Source organism: Hippopotamus amphibius, chromosome 3 (genome assembly GCF_030028045.1).
Source record: "Hippopotamus amphibius kiboko isolate mHipAmp2 chromosome 3, mHipAmp2.hap2, whole genome shotgun sequence".
NCBI lineage: Eukaryota > Metazoa > Chordata > Mammalia > Artiodactyla > Hippopotamidae > Hippopotamus > Hippopotamus amphibius.
The window spans coordinates 185,361,798-185,381,761 of record NC_080188.1 but is presented as its reverse complement, the minus strand read 5'-3'; the positions used below and the strand labels follow the sequence as shown (position 1 = coordinate 185,381,761).

The following is a 19,964-nucleotide window of genomic DNA, read 5'->3' as shown; positions in this document are numbered from 1 at the left end:
TTCTTTTGACATATTTATCTATTCTCATACAATTTGCAGTCCGGTATGCTTATAATAAGTTTCAAAATATTGTAGGGCACGTCCTCTCCACTATATTTCTTTGAGATCTTAATGTGGAAGATAACCATATTCTTTGCATAGCAGTTCTGATTCTAGCATGTTGGTTCACTAAGAGCACAGTAAGGAGATGGAGTGCTATCATATCAGAGCTTGTTCTGTCTTGTTTTACTTATATAAAATTTTGTATTACATGTGTGGAAAATTATAGAGCAAATATTGCTTTTTCTTTGTACTTAATTTTAACTTAGAAATAAATCCACATATCTTACGGAGTTAAATTATGTAATTGTTATAATCACTCCCAAATATGCTGTCCTGATTGTTTTACTCTTTCTTGGCATCTCTTTATTTTATAATCCCCTAATTTTTCTAGAGAAAAATGATTTAGAAGTAGTCTTTGTAAAAGATTAGATCATATTTAGTTTTATCATTTATGTTCCTCGGTTAATGATCACAGGATTACATCATCACCTTATGAAATCCATACAGCGTCTCTTTCTGAACAGTGTATGAGCCCAGCATGTTTCTGCATACACATAGCAGCATGTTGTTATTATTCTTGAAGTGCTGGCCATCCCTGCTTTGTGTGCAGTCTGACAGTTCTGAAGAGCTATATTTTGTTTCTCAGTGTTTGTCAATATTTATAGAGTCTATTAGATAATTATTTCAATTTGTGTATTTTGACACAAGTCCCATCTGGTGGCTGAAGTGGGTAATTACAGACCATACATTGCCTTGGGAAAAATAATACCTATTTCTATGTATTGCTTTTAAGTTTAAGGAAATCATTAGTTCTTAAAATTATTAAGCAGGTTGAATTGCATGTTTTTGTGAATTATAGTTGTATTACTTTAGTGTATATTTTAAACAAAAACGAAGCAAAAGTGATTTTATTTAGGTTGTTATATGATCATCATTTATAAATACTAAAGTTTGATTTTTGTGGTGAATATGTCAGGTATTATACAAAGAAGCACTTATTTTCTTCAAATTTATTCTCTTTAGGTAAGGCAAAGAGAATCTTTACAATTTTGTTTGTATCACTTGTTTGGCATAACTTTCAAAAATAGATGCTCCATAGTTAAAATTCAGGCTATTTATTGTTATGATTGCTTAACTATGTAGGTTTTACATGTATGAAGGCTTACTGTATAATCACACAGAATACATGTCTGAAGACTTAAATTCAGTTAGGACAGAAAAAATTATTAAAAATTTACAGGTGTGTTTATCAGAAATCAAATATTAAAGCATTTTTATTTAGTCAACTGCAAGTCTGAATCATGGTAATAAGTCTTTACAAGTGGGGAATGAATAGGCTTATGAGACTTTTTTCATTTAGAATGAAACCTTTAAAATCCAGTCCTCAGAGAATGGTTTCCAAAGTCCCAGATTTTATTCACTTGATTGTGCCAAGGTATTGGAATATATATCATATGCCAGATCACTCCATTATCTTAGTTTGCCTGAATATACTATCATCTGAAGTATCAAAAAAAAAAAGATAGAGTTTCAGTTAATAAGAGTAACTGAATAACTGATTAGTAACTGAAAGGAATAATAAGTAGCCTGAAATTCTGATTTTTGTTGATTAGTTCTGTCCATATATAATGACAGTACCACTTTTTTGTGTAGAAAAGTGGAAGGTACTACCTTTTTTTTTTTTTAATAGTTACTAAAGCTTTTACAATTTGTAGGACTTTGGGACTTTGGTAAATTATTCTTTGGAGAAGTATAGAACTCTAGTCTCTTTTTAAGTGGTTTATATGTCCTATGTATGTATATATGAGGTATCTCAGGAATAATTTGGCTTTGTAGAGGATATATGTCAACAAAATTTTGTATTTAATAAATATAAAGGTAGATAAACAGCTGTGATTAAATTTATTTTGGAACATTCATTTGTATTCTCTTTGCGTAAGTGCTGCTGAGTCTTACTTATGTGTCTGTTCTTACTTCACAGAATCAAAGAATCTTCAGGATGGCAACAAGTGTTTACAAGCCCCTATTTGGATTGGACTATTGAACGAGTAGCTTTAAATGCAAAAGTGGTTGGAGGTCCACATGGAGACAAAGATAAAATGGTTGCTGTTGCGTCAGAGAGCAGCATCATCTTATGGAGTGTCCAAGATGGAGGAAGTGGAAGTGAAATTGGTAGGAAAAATCTTGTTTACATTGTTACATATAATATTCTAAAGTTTAAGAGGAATTGCCCATATAAATATCAGAACTAACGTGGACTAGTTATTAGTTAGCTAGAGCTGTTGCAGGGTCAGTAATAACAAGACTGCTCAATATGAGAGGAATCATTTGGTAAAGAGGGAAAAAAGCTGAAACATGGCTACTCTATAATACTGTGCTTTTCCTGAATCCCATTTAGTGGTGGCTGCTTTCTCTCCACCTCTTTCATACCACTGGGTCTGAAGACTGGGTGAATAATTTTCTTGGTCCTCCTCATTTGCTGCTTCTAGACCAGAAATTCTCAAGCTTTTAAATCTCTTCTAAATTTCACTTGACATTATTAAAAAGTCATTTGGGACCATTAGGAGTTTTTATTTGAGTATGTCTTATCTATTGATATTTACCATAGAAGGAATTAAAACTGAAATTTTTTAGTAAGTATAATTTTAAAAATAATAATAAGCCCATTGCATGGTAACATGAATAACATTTTTAATGAAGAATAACTATATCTCCAAACATTTTTGTGGGACGAACAGCAATAGTTTATAATTTTGTAAACCCTTTTAATGTTTTATTGAATTCTGATACCTATTTCTGTGTTCAGTCTGCTATTGTTATTCTAGTTGAAATATGTGAAGAGAATTTTTCACACAGATATGTAGTTAGAAAAAACATATTTTTATAGTCTTTTCAGATCATTGTGGATATTGTTTGCTACTGTCCCCAAATTTTGAAATCATATTGATGAACTCTGTTCGTACAGAGCACACTCTGTTAAATTAAGATCTATCAGTCTATTTTGTACTGTGAGTGTTTTTTTTGTCCTTACATAGTTTTATAACATCATGCATTAGTCATTTGGGAAATGTTGGTTCACTGAGTCATGTAGATCTTCCAAATGTTGATTCCTTTCATTGTATAATACAGTAAAAAAGAAAAATCACATTTATTGCTATAACCACTGATCACATCTCTGAACTGTATTGTGTTAGGAAGCTGTTAGACTCACTGTTGGCAGATAAACATTCTCCAGGATTCTGCTTTTCACTTGAAACACTGAGTTTGCATCACTCAAATAACAGGTCCACTTTGTTCAGTTTTTAGGGAAGTCTACCAAATACCCAAATCTGAATTACAGTAGTTTACTAGTCATCCTTTCAAATGAAAATAGTACTCTATGAAAAGAGCCGCTAGTTTCCTCTCAGCTCCAGCAATTGGAAAGATGCTTCTCCTCAATACAGTCATAGTACTTAGTCACACAGAATATTAAGAAGACACACTCAAAATTGAGACTTAGTCATTACAGATTTTTACACAGATTGCTTCATCCAGGAAATCCTTAAGTTAAACTGGCCTTTTTTTCTTTCCTTGAAGATGTGTGGCAGAGAAGAATTTAATCACTACCAGTTCAGTTTACTGCTGTTGCTTTGATTCATGCTAAGGTTCTTGCTCTTTTTTGTGAAACATTGCTTTGCACCCTTAGTGCTGAGATCAACACAGATGTTTTAGGGTAAAGTATCAGATTCCTAAGTTTTCAACACTTGGAATATTTCAACACTGTGTGTGTGTGGCCAGATATTCATGTAAAAGATCTTTAGTGATTGGTTGGTACTGATACTGGATGAAGAGAAACAAAACACCAGGTCCAGCTACATCTGTGTATTCATTTGTGAGACAGAAATGTAATTCTGCAGACAAGATACTGTCTGTGCCAGTCTTTAATTCGAGGACTTACTGTGTCATTGATAAGTGCCAGCTTTGTGGTTCCTTTAACTGACATTTCATCTCACAGGCATTCAGCATTGCCCTCTGTCCAAGCTTTCTTAGTCTCCCAGCGATTGTGTGCCTTCCTCTAGCCAGTGCAGTGTCAGAACTTACCCTGTAGCATGATTCAGTGGCTTTTTTCATTTCTCTTTTGAAATTCTGTAACAATTTGTGGCTTTTAAAAAGATTTTTTAAACTCTTGAGTATTTGGTCTTGAAGAATCCATAACTGGCTTTATTATAGTGTTCAAAAATGTTCTGTTGCATAGGCACAATAAGGCAAGTTATTAATATCTATAAAGTTGAGAGAAAGATGCTTTTTGTTATTTAAAATTTTTATATACAGTTTTGCTCAGTTTCTTTAGAGTCCTCTCTTCCTTGAATCAAAGAACCCTACTGTGTCATAGGTATCTTTATTGGCACTGATTTAGATGGTGCAGCTGTGGATTGAGCAGGCAAGTTAAGTATAATAAAAATATATTAAAAATAAATTTAGTTTAGAATAAAGTATTTCAAACAGTTCTAGGTAAATTAAAAAATTTAGAAAGGTTTTCAGAAAATTTTAAAAACTAGTATTGCAAAACATCAACGTGTGTTTATTTCTTGTGTTTCTTTGCAGGCACAAGGGAAACTTGTATTTTAAAATAATTACAGCAGATATAACTGAAGACAGCTAGTAAAAGCATAGTAGAAGTATTTAGGCTAAATGAAGTTAGTCTTGGGAAACTTAGTTATACCCTGAGCCTACCACCATAAACCATTCTAGAAAAGAATACATATGCAGATGCCATTGTCTAAATGGTGACCTCATCACGTCATGTAGCCTCTGGAAAACTCCTCTGTATATTCTTGAGATAATGAGAGTTTGTTTAAAAGAAAAAAGGCGGGGTGGGGGGGGCAAATAGTGCTTTAATATCACCATGAAAATAGTCTTGACTTCAGACTTCCAGAGGGTTCTCAGAGACCAAGGATTCCCAGATCATACTTAGAGAATAATTATTCTAGACCATTTTCCTTCCCTTCTCTCCCAGCTACTCCCCCCACCCCTACCCTTGCCCACATTTCGAATCTCATGCTTGATGTAGTCCTCAGCTGCCCTCTGGGTTACTATCCTTCATTCGTTTGAAATTACTAACTCTGATTTTCCAACTCAGAAATTCTTTAACTGCACTGGGATCTTCACTCATTACTTCCCTCTTTATAGGCTTGGATTTTGTCATTACGATCACTCTAGCATAGAGTCTCAGTTGTCTTGCATCTCTCCCTTTGCCTTACCTCCCTGGAGAAACCACATCCGTGGCAAAACTGACCTTTCCCCCTGAATATTAAACATGGTGAGGAAAAAGAAATGAATGCACACACAAAACAATAGTCTCAGTCTGTGAACTCTACTCTCAAGTAGGCCTTTAAAGGCTACACAGAAATCCTACTACCTATTACCCTTGTCAGTTCTGCCACTCTCCTAGATTACAGTTTCATACCTTTCTTTTTCCTTAAACTTCCAACACCTTCTGTCATTCTCATTGAGAGAATAGAGAAAATCAGAAGAGACTTTTCCTAAGTTCCTTCAATCATATCTGCCCATTCATGTGTATCTGTGCTCATATAATCTATTCTCACATTTGTTACTGTGATTAAATTCTCTGCCCTTATCTAAGGCCAACTCCTTATATCTAACTATATACTATGTCCTGTTTCCTTTTACCTACTGGAGATGTTGCTCTAGTAGCTATTCTACTCTGTTGGATCATTTCCATCACCATAGAGCCGTGCTTTAATTCTGCCTTAAAATCAACAACAAAAACTACCCTATGTTCTCTTCCAGTTTTTGCTTCATTTTTCTGTTCCTCTTAAAGCAAGAGAGTAGTTATCTGATCTTGTTTCTATATCCTCCTCTTCTCTTTTGAAGCTGCTGTAATCATGCCCCCAACCACTCTTTAAAATTACTCCTGTTAGCGTTACCCATGATTTGTACTCTGCTAAATCCTAGGATCAGTTCATAGTCTTTATCTGATTAGAGCTGTCATTTGATAACATTTGATATAGTTGATTACTCTTTTCCTTTTGAAGACTTTCTTCCTTTGGTTTCTAGGACAACTTATTGTCTTGATTTTTATCCTAGCTCTTTGTTTCTTCTCAGTTCCTTTTGATAGTTCTTCCGTATTTGCCTAATTTCAAAGTATTGGCATGCCACAGGGCTCAGACCTTGGATTTCATTCCTCTATATCTGTGTCTGATCCTCGAGACCATTCATTCCCAGGTTCAGTAATTTGCTAGGAGGACTCAGAGGACTCAGCACATAGAGGTAGTTAGAGCTATGGCTTATTACAGCGAAAGCATGCAAAGCAAAATAGACAAGCAAAAAGACACATGGGGTGAAATTCATTGAAAACCAGGTACAATCTTTCAAGAGTTCCCTTCCAGTGGCATCTCATAGGACGTACTTAATCCTCCAGCAGTGAATTGTGATCAACTTGTGAGATGTTTACCGGGGATGAAGCTTTCTAGAGACTTGGTACCCAAGGTTATTACTAGAGGCTAGTCATTTAAGTACCTTCTGCCTAGCCTGTACCAAGATTCCAGATTCCAAAAGGAAAGCAGATGTTCAGCACAAACCCCATTGTTTACAGAGCATTCTAGGCTTTTTGTTAGAATAGATTAGATTTCTTTTGTCTAGAATTTCGTAAGTGGAATTACGTAGATAGTGTGTGTTCTTTTCTCTCTGGCTTCTTTCACTCAACACAATGCTTTTGAGAGTCATCCATGTTGTTGAGTATGTCAGTGGTTCATCCCTCTTTATTGCTGAGTAGTATTCCATTGAATTAATAAGCCAGAATTTGTTTAACTGTTCATCTGTTGATAGACATTTGGTTTGTTTCCAATTTGGAGATACTAGGAATAAAGCTACTGTGAACATTTAAGTAGAAATCTTTCTGTGGACATTTTTTTGGGGGTGGTGGTGGTGCTGCGTTAGGTCTTCGTTGCTTCGCGCTGGCTTTCTCTAGTTGTGGCAGGCGCTACTCTTTGTTGTGGTGCATGGGCTTCTCATTGCGGTGGCTTCTCTTGTTGCAGAGCATGGGCTCTAGGCATGTGGGTTTCAGTAGTTGCAGCACGTGGGCTCAGTAGTTGTGGCACTTGGGCTCTAGAGCACAGGCTGCGTAGTTGTGGCACATGGGCTTAGTTGCTCCATGACATGTGGGATCTTCCCAGAACAGGGATCGAACCTGTGTCCCCTACATTGGCAGGCTGATTCTTAATCACTGCGCTACCAGGGAAGTCCAGCATTTTTTAAATTAAATATCTAGGAGTGGAATTTCTGGGACCTACAAAAAGTGTATGCTTAATGTTATGAGAAAATGCACAACTTGTCTTCCAAAGTGGTTATTGCCATTTTACATTTCAGCCAGCAACGTATGAGAGTTCTGATTGCTCCACACCCTTATCAACACTTACTTACTGTCAGTTTTAATTTGAGCCAATCTAGTGGATGTGCAGTGATTTTAATGTTGGTTTTGATTGCATTTCCCTAATTACTAATGATATTGAACATGTTTTTATTGACCATGTGTACTGTTTTTTTGAGAAGTCTTTTAAAATCATTGCCCTCTTTTTATGAGATTGTCATCATATTATCGATTTATAATAGATTTGTGCATAGACTAGTGGTTTGCAATGAGGGTAACGTTGTCCTCTAGGGGACCTGTGGAAATGTCTCAGACATTTTTGGTTGACACCATTGAGGGAGGACTCTTCTCTCCTTCTCTCCCACTCCCTTGCAGTATGCAGGATCCTCTTTGCCGCATGCAGATCTTTTAGTTGCAGCATTCAGGATATAGTTCCCTGAGCAGGTATTGAACCCTGGCTCTCTGCATTGGGAGTGCAGAGTCTTAACCACTGGGCCACCAGGGAAGTCCCTCTCTTCCTCTTTGAGATTCAGTTTCATGTTAGGCCACTTCATATTGGCCTAGAGGCCACTGAAGCACTATTTTTTTTTTTTCAATTTCTTTTCTCCCCATTCTTCAGTTTAAATCAGTATCTTTACTGTCTTTTACCCTTTTGCTGCAGTATTCATTCAGTGTGCAGTTAAGCCCATCTGGTAAGTTTTTTTTTTTTGAGATGTTGGACTTTTCAGCTCTAAGATTGTCTTTTTTAGTTCTATTTCAGTTTGTTTCTCTGCTGAGATTTCTTGTCTATTCACCTATGCCCTATTTTTTTTTAAATTCAACATATTCATTATAGCTGTTTCATTATTTTTTGTCTGCTAATTCCACTGTCTGCATCATCTCATTTATTTTGAGTTACATTGCCCTGCTTCTTCACATATCTAGGAAGTTGTGATTATATGTTGGGCACGTGCATGGTACATTATGTAGGGAGTATGAATTAACAATACCACCTTCTTTTAAAAGATGTGAGTTTTGTTCCAGCAGGCAATTAAATTACCAGAGGGTCTTTAACTTGCTAGGTTTGTTTTTTTTTTTCCTTTGTTAAGGGTAGGTAGCCTATCCTTATTTTTTATTTTAGGGCATGGCTCCTACTCAGGGTGTGGTGTTGCCTTTTCAGAGCCTTAACTGAATGCCTGAAAAGTAAGGGCTCCTCACTCTTCCTGAGCTGAAACTGTTGAATCCACCCACAAATGACCTCTGCTATCTCCGCTCAGCTCCCAGGCCTACAGCAGCCTCTCTCTTGTATTCTTTGGGGATTCTCCCCAGCCCAGGTGCAGCCTGGCCTCAGCCAAGGCATAGGAATACCTCTATGCAAATTCTCTGTCATCTCTACTCCCACCCTGGTGCATTTGCTTTCTTTCTTATACCTTGTTCATAAATTCTAGTTGCCTCAACAACTCTAGTTTCTGATCTCAGCTTTCTCAGTTGAGAGAAACCATCACTTTGATTTTCCCTTGGGTTTCGCAGGAAAGCTTATACAGAAAGCCATTGTGATCATGGGGCTTATCCTGTGTATTAGTCTGTTTCAGGTCTGCTGCTGCTTGTTGTCCAATGCCTAAAAACAGTTGCCTTGTGTATTTTGGCCAATTTTTATTATTGTTTACAGTGAGGAATAGTCTGATGCTATTTAGTCCATCATGACTGGCAGTGAAAGTTCCCCTCTAAAACTTTAGGGAAAAAACTTCAGCTTTAAAATTTTCGAAATTATAATGTACCAGTAACTATATAGAAATCAGTTGTGATTTTTTAATGTTTTTTCAAATTGCCACTTATACCAATAAATGAAGACTTTATGCCTTGCTTTTTTTTTTCCAAGGGCTGATGTGTTCATGGTCATTAGCTACATTATGAGATGGTACATAGTGATTTGTTCATGTAAAGGAGATCATTTGTTGTTACAGACATTCTTCAGAACTTGACACCACCATCCAAAGAAGGTTGTTAGGGCTGGTGTATTCATGATAGAGCTCCCCCGAGGCCGAGCTCCTTCATTATAACTTACATAAGACAGTGCTGCTGGATTGGTGCTATAAGCCATGTTTACCAGCAGGGTCCCTTAAGACAGAAACTTGTCATTACCTATGCTGGTGCCTTCCTTGCAGATAGTGGTCAGGATCGTTGAGTCTAAGCAGGGCTGACACTTTATATTTCTTGAGGTCATTCAGAATGTCTTCCTTGATTTCCCAGAATCTCATTCTTCTCTCGAGTCATCAGTGTTTGTTGGTTTTCCTGTTTTTATTTCTGCCTCTCACATAGCCCATAGTACTGAATATACTTATCATGTTCTGAAAAATTGTCTAGCATCAAAATTAAAGTGTACTAATACATGAGAGTCCCTGAAGTTGAGTGTGAAATGATTACTCTCTGCTTTAAAGTGGCACGTTTATTTCTCAACCAGTTCTGATAAAAGAGCTTAGTTTTTGTGTGTGTGTTGTGTTTTATTTTGCTCTGGCTTTTTTGGTTGACAGGTTGGACTGAGGTGATCTGTTCACATGTAAAAGTATGTATTTATAAGTACATAAAAGTTAAAACGTATATATGGGAAGACATTCCTAGCAATACTTTGCAGGTTTGTTTTTCATTTTTGTCGACTGTGTATAATTTTTCTTTTTGCTACATGCCTGGCATTTTCAAGATTGGTTAAAAATTTTCAAGGTGTTTGTTGCCACTGGTTTTGTCTTGTATGTAGTACACTTCTAAACGGAAAGAAATCTCCCTCATTGGTGTAAGATTCAGAAGAAATCAGCTATCTTTTCTGGCTTATGCTTTTAACATGTTACAGTTGCATTTAATTGGTTTGTTTCTTCCCATTAGTTCTTCAAAGCCTTGGTAGTCTTTGTTTTTCTCAGCTAGATGCTGAGAAAATGGTTCATCACACATTAGGTACTTTTTAAAAAATAAAACCTGATCCTTGAAACAGCTAAAGATCCACATAAAACAATATTTTATAGTGAGACTTATTTTCTAGCATAATTAAGTAGAAAGATATTTCTCATAAGGTGCTTTTGAAATAATTAAGAGAATACTATTCAAGTGTCAAAATTGGATTATAACATTTTTGAGGTGAAAGTGACTCTTGAGACATTTAGCTTGAAAGAGACCCTTGAGACATTTAGCTTGGACCCTGTTTTATACAGAGCAGGTAACTAAGAACCGAAAGGTGGCGAAGAAAGGTACTTTCAGAGCCAGGATTCCAACCCGGAACCTCCTGCCTGCTGGTGTAGTACTGAGCTAAAGAGAGAGAGCTACGTAGGGCCATACACGCTGTTCCAAGGTGAGCCGAGACATTCTTGGCTCTTTTGCTATTAATGTAGGGTATCCTTACAGGGTCCCTCAGCTGTATCCCCTCTCTCCTTTTTTTCTCAGATTCCCTGGGGTTACCCATGCCTGATCCCCCCCAATTTGATGAACTCTTTTTCACCTTTTTAAAAAACCAAACTCACATGGCTTCTTTTCTAAGAAGTGTTCTCAAGCTCCTTTTCCTGCTCTCTTTTACTCCTATGGTTATTACTGTACTCTCTGCATCCTTCTGTTATTATTGCATTATAATTGGTTGTTTGTATTTTTTTCTTTTACATCATAAGTTCCTAGTAATATCCAATCTTCTTATGTTTGTTTATTTGTTTTTTTTTATTGAAGCATAGTTCATTTACAATATTGTGTTAGTTCCAGGCGTACAGCAAAGTGATTTGGAGAAAGAGATACACACACACATACACACACACACACACACACACACATGGTCTTGTTTTTTATTCTTTTCCATTATAGGTTATTACAAGATATTGAATATAGTTCCCTATGCTGTACAGTAAATCTCTGTTGTTTGTCTATCTTCTCATATTTTTTAATCCCACAGCCTCATTGGTGAATTAAATCGAGATCTGCAGTGTTAGGAAACCAGAGGTTCAGAATAAGCTCTGATAAAGGCCCGAATGTTTGTTTTGAATACAGCATGACTTCATGCTTTTTCGTTTTGTTTTGATCTTTTCTCTTTTTTGCTTATTTCCGGATGTCTAGAGACATTCTGGGTAGCTGAGATTGCCAGGTCTGTCATGAGCAGGCTGCAGCTACATCTCCTCTGGTTTTTATAGAAATGCAATGGGTTTCCTCAGTTAGTGGGTCTGGCATGAATCCCAGGATCCTTTCTGTTTTATTTTGTTCACTTTCAGTCTGCCCGGTTGTTTTGATGATCAGCTAGGTTTGGGAGTCAGAGCTTCAGATAACAAGCTGTTCAGTCAGCGAGATTACTTGGGGCAGAGTTTTATCTGCTGCTTAAGAGCTTACAAGTTTCTTATTTCTGGTACCCAAAGTGTCTGGAACGTAATGTCTAGAAATGAGACACCTTTAAGATATTTTTAATCTGGATTTTGATTAATTTGAAAGATGGTGACTGATTAACCTCTATTTTTTATTATCATTTAAGGAGTGTTCAGCCTTGGTGTACCTGTAGATGCTCTCTTCTTTATCGGTAACCAGTTGGTGGCCACGAGTCATACAGGGAAAGTGGGAGTGTGGAATGCTGTCACCCAGCACTGGCAGGTTAGTTTTAACTCATGCATATTACAGAAATGAGATTATTTCTGAAACTCATGCTGATTATGCATCTGCTTTATTCTTGTGGAATTCATATTATTTCGGTTTTGATTATATAGAATATTGAATACATTTAGTGGTAAATTTGCTTCTCAATATAAGTTTGACTATATTTTCAAGAATTTCAGGTCACTTTGGAAAATGAGTGAGTTTTTAAACTGTGGTTTGACGTTTCTTTGTTTCCTTGAAGTGTTTTAAGTTTCATGCCTTGGGAATAGTAGTCCAGGCAAACTTCATCTCCTGAGTGGGAGCGCAGTTCTGTGTGAAGATACTTAGCCTGTTCAGAGAAAAGATAGCAAGTTAAATGGTCTCAAGTACTTGAGAGGAACAGGAAGGAGATAAGACTAAAAAAAAAAAAAGGTTAATACCTGAAGGAGAAGGGAAAAAATAAAGGACTTTAAGCAGAGAGTGACTTGACCAGATCCATATTTTAGGAAGATAACAGTGCTGGCTAATGTGAAAAGTGGGCTGGAGATCGGGGAAGTAATCCAGCAAAAGAGGCAGAGACTCAGTTAAAGTGAGTAGACGGCAAAGATGAGACTATTTGAAAAACATTTCATAGGCCTTCCTAAAACGATAAGGATTGGTATCTGATTAGCTGTAGAAAGTTAAAGGAGAGAGAGAGACGGCTTTCTAGTTTTGACAGTTGTGTGGCTGGTAATATTTTAAATTGATAGGGGATGGAGGAAGAGAAGCATATATGCTTGTAGATAGTGCGAGGAATAATTAGAATGATTAAATATGTTTACTTTGGAATTCCTGTGGGTACCCGAATACAGGAGTTGAAGTACCCCTTGGGAATTTAGGAAAGAAGTAAAGGTTAGAAAAAAGTATTTGGTAACTGCAATACTTCTGTGGTAATTGAAAAATAACAGTTGATAAGATATTCCATTGAGAGGATATCTATAGAGAAGGAAAAGCCAAAATTAAAATCTTGGGGAACATTGGCTTTTTTTTTTTTTTTTAATTTATTTATTTAATTTATTTTTGGCTGCATCTAGTCTTTGTTGTGGCGTGCGGGGTCTTTGTTGAGGCATGAGGGATCTTCCGTTGTGGCATGTGGGCTTCTCTGTAGTTGTGGCATGTGGGTTTTCTCTACTTTAGTTGTGGCATGCAGGCTCCAGGGTGCGTGGGCTCTGTAGTTTGCGGCACGCAGACTTTCTCGTTGAGGCACCCAAGCTTAGTAGTTGTGGCACGTGGGCTTAGTTGCCCTGTGGCATGTGGGATCTTAGTTCCCTGACCAGGGATTGAACCCACATCCCCTGCATTGCAAGATGGATTCTTAACCACTGGACCACCAGGGAAGTCCCAGCATTAGCTTTTAAAGGAACAAGATAGCAAACCAAGAGCCAAAGGGACACATATGGTGCAGATTGAGAAATGACATTGGTTTTGGAGGTAGGATATCATTTGCATTGTTAAGTTAATTAGGTTTTGATGGGGGAGGGGGCAGATTGCAGCAAGTAAGGAATTAAAAGATCAGAGATTAGAGAAAGATCAGAGATTAGAGACAGCAAATTCAGACCCTCTTCCAAGAAGTTTGATGAAGGAGAGCAGAGAAATGAAGTGGTAGTTTAAGAATCAAGGCTAGGTGGAGGAAAAGATATTCAGTGCTTTTTATTTTTTCTCTAGGATGGGAGAAGCTTGAGCATGTTTGTTAGTCAGAGAGGGGAGCTGACAGATTTGAAGATTGAAAGAATGGATATGGTTGCTATTTCCACAGAAGTCAGGAGTATATGAGGTCTAGAACACAGCTGGAGGGGTTGAACCAACCGAGTAGAGAGACTTCCTTCTTTGTGGCAGAAGAGTGAGGAAGGAGTACTGTGGAGGAGAAAGACACTGAAAGTGTGTTTCAGGGATTGCAGAGATTATACATCTTTATAATGGACCTGGCTGACACACTTACGTGAGTTTCTTCCTTAATCCTCAGTACTGGGAACAGGAGCAAGAGAAAAAGAAAACATAATGTTGGCCAATTCAGGGCTGGAGGTGTAATAAAATGGGTATGACACACAAAGGGATGGGAAAACATGGAATGGCAAAGTATTTAAACTGTAAGATGGAGAAGTGAAGGCGTGCCAGGGTCAGCAGAGGAACATGCAGGGATTCAAGGGACTGAGGGAACTGAAAGCAGGCTTATGACTGATAAGGAGTGGAAATTGTTGGGAGGATAGGAAGTTGTGGTCAAAGACTGAAATTAAGATTTTGGAGTTGGATCAGTTCTCAGTGATGTAACCAGTTCAACATGGCTTAAGGATGAAAGTAGTTTAAATAGAGGTCAGAAAACTGTGAGGGTCATCAGGGTGGACATTTAGGTGCCAGGATGGTAGTAGAGAATGGGATGAAAAGACAGCTGATCCAGGTGCCCAGCTTCTCATCAAAGGTGATGGGTTGATCTGGAAGCTGCAGTCTGGGCAGAGGTAGGTTAATTGGATGTCATGATTGGGTTGAGCTTGTGGAGGGACATTCTTGAGATCTTATGGCTGGGCCTGAGATGCTGGGGAAATGATAAGAGAATGAATGACTTCCAGTGAAAGAGATAGCAATCAGGGAAAATTGTTTCATTCTAGATGAAGACATGGGAGTTATGTTTGTTTAAAAAAGAAAAATAGCTGAACGTAGACCTTCCATATAGGCACAGCAAAAGGCATGATAAAGGTTATTACCGTAAAAGTGATGGGCCAAGGAATGTGGGAAAGGACTGATCTAGGTTGATCTGAAGTTGAGGTGGAGGAAAGGTGATCAGAGGGATTCTTCAGTGGTGATATTTCTATAAAGAGGAGTGTGAATTTCAGTGATTTATGGAAGGTCTGCTCCCAGGTAGTCTACTTAGCTAATTATGTCAAGTCTGAGCCTTTAGTGCTGTCTGTGCCATAAAACCCCAAAGGTGCATTTAGGTGCCTCAGGGAACCTGCTTCTTTATTACCTTTTTGTTTTTTACTAATGACACAGCTGCATATAAAAGTTTTCATATTCTTGAGATCCTGAAAACTATACTAGTGTCCTCAAAGCGGGTACTTCTCCTTAAGCTTAAGTCCCATATATATATATATATATATATATATATATATATATATAAAACCTGTGGCTTCTTGTTTGGTATATGCATGAATTGAAAACCATAGCTGACAAAGTAGGTTTGTTATTACATTTCAGGAGGACCTGGGGTAAGTTGAGCATTCATGCAGCAAACAAGCCTTATAACTTCTGACCCACATAGATAATTTATTTTTTTTGGTAGTGCAGGATAGCGCTAGTGTGTAATGAAATCTCAGCGTCTGATCTGCAAACCTCAACAGACAATTTTGACCAGAGGCTGACTCCTGTGACTGCTGTGGCATTGGACGGGCAGGTTCTGATCTGGCCGTTAGCAACAGTTCTGCCCACGGGTAACACAGAGAGCACACAGGACAACTGATGTAGTTCTTGACTCTGGTTGTATAATCAAGATTGATTTGAAGTATTTGAGTAAGATGAATGAGTCTGAGAGCGAGAGAGCAAGTCTTTAAGCCTAAAAGTTGTTGTGATATTTTGATGTAGCAGTTTCTTATTAGGACACCTTCAATAAAATGTTAATGAAAATTTTATAAGAGCATTGTATCTCATTTGGATAACAAAAAAAATTATTTTTGAGAAGAAATGTTTGTATTTTCTTGTTTTTGTTTAACTCCTCCTTAGATTTAAGAAGATTAGTAATAAGGAATTAATGTTTCAAATATGTAGCCTAGGCTGAGTTACATGGCAGAATAGCAACTTCAGGCATTATTTCCCAAGTTGTTCCAGTTTAAATTTAGATGTATATTGGAAACATAGGTTATACATGTTTCGTTCTTGTGTCAAAACAGAGAGACAGTTTTGGAAGTTAGTCCTGCAAAGTCACTGTGTATTCTGATTCCTAAAGGATCAGAGAACTGTCTGTGTTCATTCTGAAAGACGAGAGATCTTCACCCACAGTCACCATCTGAGTCACACCTGGCCTCTAAATGGACAGTGGAGGACGAGCTTGAGGAGGAAATACTGGCTGTGTGAACAAGGGGTGGAAGTGAATTTCTGTAGTCTGATGGGCTGTGCTGGACAAGGGTTAGGGAGGCTTATTTGATTTAGCTTCTCTTCTTTCGCAGTGTGATGCACTTGTAGCACTGATGTTACAAGTAGGGTGTGGTGGGGTTTGCTTTTTTGTTTTTCTAATAGGTTTATGAACCCCAGCTAGTTAGGAATAAGGTGGGCATTGGAATCTTTGGCCCCAAGGTCATTGGACAGAGGACTGACAATTGGATGGCTGTTATGTCCTGAACACTATTTCAAGTATGTTTATTTCTAACTTGGAATTTACACTAACGTAACTGAATGAGTTCAGTCATTGGAGAGAAGACTAACTTTTGGGTGTCAATTATGTACTGACCACTACCCTGAGTATGTCATATTTGCTTAGAAACAGAGAAAATATGAAAAGAAAAAATGAGAAAATCATTTTCAGAAAGGAGCAGTGGAGTAGGAGCAATTTAGAGAAGATAATTGCCGACAAGTTTGGAGAACTGAAGAGAGACATGACTCTGCTAGTTGAAGAAATACATCAAGGCTAAACAAAATCAAATTCATACCTATATACATTTAATGTATAGATATAATAGAAGGTAAACATTTCATAAAGGTATCCACAGAGTAATGACAGGTTAATTGTAGTTAGACTTAAATCAGAGTCTTCATCACCAAAGGTAGAAGCCAGAAGACAACAGGCTTTTCTCAGGTTGGTTGGGAAAATAACTTTCAACCTAGGGTATCGTTCAAACATGAATGAGAGAGATGTTTTCGGATAATACTGAGTTTGTCACTTATAACCCTTAATGAAAGGACTGCTAAAGAAATGCCCTTTGATAAGAAGGTTATTTGTACTTAGAAGAGGAAGGAGTGGAATACATTAAACATTACTAGTGAAGGGATTTGTAGATATGTTGGTGAATCTAAATAAGTATTTAAGAAGTAATGGAGGAGGGTTAAAGTATACTTTTAAAAAAATGATGATTATCTAGGTAGAGACTGTGGTTAAAAGATTCTAAGGGCCTTGTATTGCTTGGGAAGATAGACTGATTACTTTCAAAATATAAATCATTTAAATTTTTATGTAGAAATTAATGATAATCACTATATGCTACCTTAGGAGAGAAAAATCTACTTCCACCTTAATTTTGTGACCACCATGATGGAACCAAATATGCTGATCAGTATGGTTTCCCATGTTCTTGACATGAAATTGTTGGGGTAAAGAAGAGGAGGCCGCAGGATGGCTGACTCCTTGCTTCTACTGGAGACAAGAACTTAGTATCAGCGCCTCTATAACCTAACTTTACTTATCCTCTGCTTTCTCTCTTCTCCTTGTATTGAGGGGTAGGCATGAGGAGAAAAGCAGGACACACCCAGAGGTTGCAGGAAGAGGTAGGAAGGCTCTAACCCTGGAGCCCATCCTCCCAGAGAGCGGAAGGTCTGATGTCTGTCTTGGATGTGCCTGGGCAAGCTCCAGGCTGCTACCACTCTTTCACTGAAAGATGGGTCCAGAGGGAGAGGAATCTCATGGCCTTACCTATCTCCATCCTCTGACTGTGAAGATTTGGGGTAGAATTGAAGCTCTTTCTGGAGTGCTGCAGCTAAGAAAGATGCACTTGATATGAGAAAATTGATCAGTGTAGTGTAAAGCAGCCTCCCCTCCATTCTTCAGACATCTTTACTGACATACTGAAAAGTTCTCAGTGTTTATCTGCTACAGAACTTGTTGGCTCTGATGAGACAGAAATCTGACCTGGGGTTGAGGGGTGGTCACTGAGTCTTTGAAGAGATATTTCTAGTGTAATTTATAACCATGCTTGACATCAGAAGGTACACAAAGAAATTAGAGTCATGGACATGAACAGCTTATAGTAATCATTATTTCCAAGTTTTAGCTCTTTATAATTTTTTTTTTTTTTATTTAGAATGGACCTAGATTTTCTGCTTTACTTGCTATTCTGTCTGATGTGTGCTTTCCCCTTCTCTGCCTAACTCCTAGTTGACCTTTTTTTTTTAGTTTTCAAGCTTTACTTCCTTTCTGAACTTTTCCTTAAACTTTGTCCTTCTTCCTAGACTGGCGTTGAGATGGGAATCCTTTCTCCCTCCTCTATGATTGTATTACACACCCTATTTTATTGCCTATCACATTGCAATTGTCTTTTGTTTTTCTTTCTTGCCAGCAAGTTTCTAAGCTTCTACAGAGCACAAGTGATATCTCACATCCTTTAAACCATTCCAGTATTTGTTCACCTGGATAATATCTGGCACATAAAAATTATATCATTTAAATGTCATCTTTGAAGTTTCACATGCATGTCTGGCCTGGCTGCGTTTATACATAGTTTGATCTTATTGCCGGTAGTCGAACACTTTTTGATTGTTTTTCATTTTGTTTTGTAGTAAAAATCATGCCCTTTGCTTTTCTCTTAGCACAAACATAGGCATTAATTAATTTGTATCAAGACTGATTTTCTTGGAAAACTGATCTTTTTATTCTAGTATTGATACTTGAAGAAACAAAAGCATTTGAAAATTTGGCCATTTCCTAGGAGACAGAGGTGAAGTCTTCAGTGGAGAGAATGAAAGTAGAGAAGACTACTTTTTCAAAGAAATGATAATGAATTATCAGGGGAGCAAGTACTATCTGGAAGTCGGTTGATCTGTTTTCTAGTTCTAATTCTGGGGAGGTCTTTCTTCTCTTCTATGAGAGAGAGAAGGAACAAAGGGGTCTGATTAGACTTGGTTTTCCAGTCCTGATGTGTGCTGTGACCTCACAGTCATGTGCAGAAAAGGGAGATAACTAAATTCTGAAAGGAAAGTGCTGCTGTTGGAAATAAATTTTTTTTAAAAAAAGCTTTAAAAGAAACTGTATTGGTGGTTCCACAGAGTTCCCCATGGATGTGTGTGTGTGTAAAGAAAGTCCATTTTCTAAGCCCTGCTTAAATAGGATATTGTATCCTTTTTATTAAAAGAAGCAAAAATTTGAGGAAATTGAGCAAAAAATAAAGGTTATAATTACTGTCTGACATCTGACAATATTCTTACTACATCAGGTTCAAGACGTTGTTCCTATAACTAGTTATGACACTGCTGGGTCGTTCCTTCTACTGGGTTGTAACAATGGATCAATATATTACATAGGTAAGTAGTCAGACGCTTAGTGTGGGCCTATTTAGTATGATTTTTAACATGAGAACAAGAAAATACTACCTTTTCTCGTTCTAAATAGATTCACTATTTAATGCTATTTTTTTTTCCTATTTTCTAGATATGCAGAAGTTCCCTTTGCGAATGAAGGATAATGATCTTCTTGTAACTGAACTTTATCATGATCCTTCAAATGATGCTATTACTGCTCTGAGTGTTTACCTCACACCCAAAACAAGTTAGTACATAGCAAAGCTGTTAGAAAATATTGAAGTTCTTTTGAGAATGTATGTTTATTCATTGGTTTATGCTAACACTAATCTGCTCTTTTGTTTTGGTGAACTGCAGTGCTAAGGATTTCATCTCTTTTAGTCTAAAGTTTATATTCGGTTTTATATTGAAGTCAAACATGACCAATAAACATAATCTGAGCTGGGAAATTATAACTTTTTCTCTTAATTGTATTGTTAGGCCTTATTATCATAAGAATAACTAAAATTATTTTTAAAACTTATCTGCACATTTACCCTCCTGTGACAGCTGATTTAATTTGAAATTAAGAGCTTTATGTTTTTAACAACAAAAGATTTTAGACTTAATCTCTATTGGAAAATGAGCGTATTTCTCTGGGAAATTTTAAATTTAATTTTTGAAAACATTAGTATCCATAACAATGCTTTTTTAAATGCTATTGCAGTGAAATTAACAAACTAGCTGTGTAAATTAT

The 19,964-nt window shown here is 37.1% G+C and overlaps 1 protein-coding gene across 9 annotated transcripts in view; it reads left to right on the top strand.

Moving 5' to 3' along the window:
• Positions 1–19,964, top strand: part of KCTD3 (potassium channel tetramerization domain containing 3) — a 67,524-nt gene that overhangs the window by 30,911 nt on the left and 16,649 nt on the right. For all 9 annotated transcript variants that reach the window (XR_009052738.1, XR_009052737.1, XM_057728295.1 and 6 more), the window contains 4 exons: positions 2,024–2,214; positions 11,880–11,995; positions 19,144–19,231; positions 19,359–19,475. Coding sequence is in view for 7 of the 9 variants with exons in the window: in XM_057728295.1 (XP_057584278.1) it covers positions 2,024–2,214; positions 11,880–11,995; positions 19,144–19,231; positions 19,359–19,475 (512 nt within the window). In the remaining 2 variants the exon portion in view is untranslated. The remainder of the gene's footprint in view (positions 1–2,023; positions 2,215–11,879; positions 11,996–19,143; positions 19,232–19,358; positions 19,476–19,964) is intronic.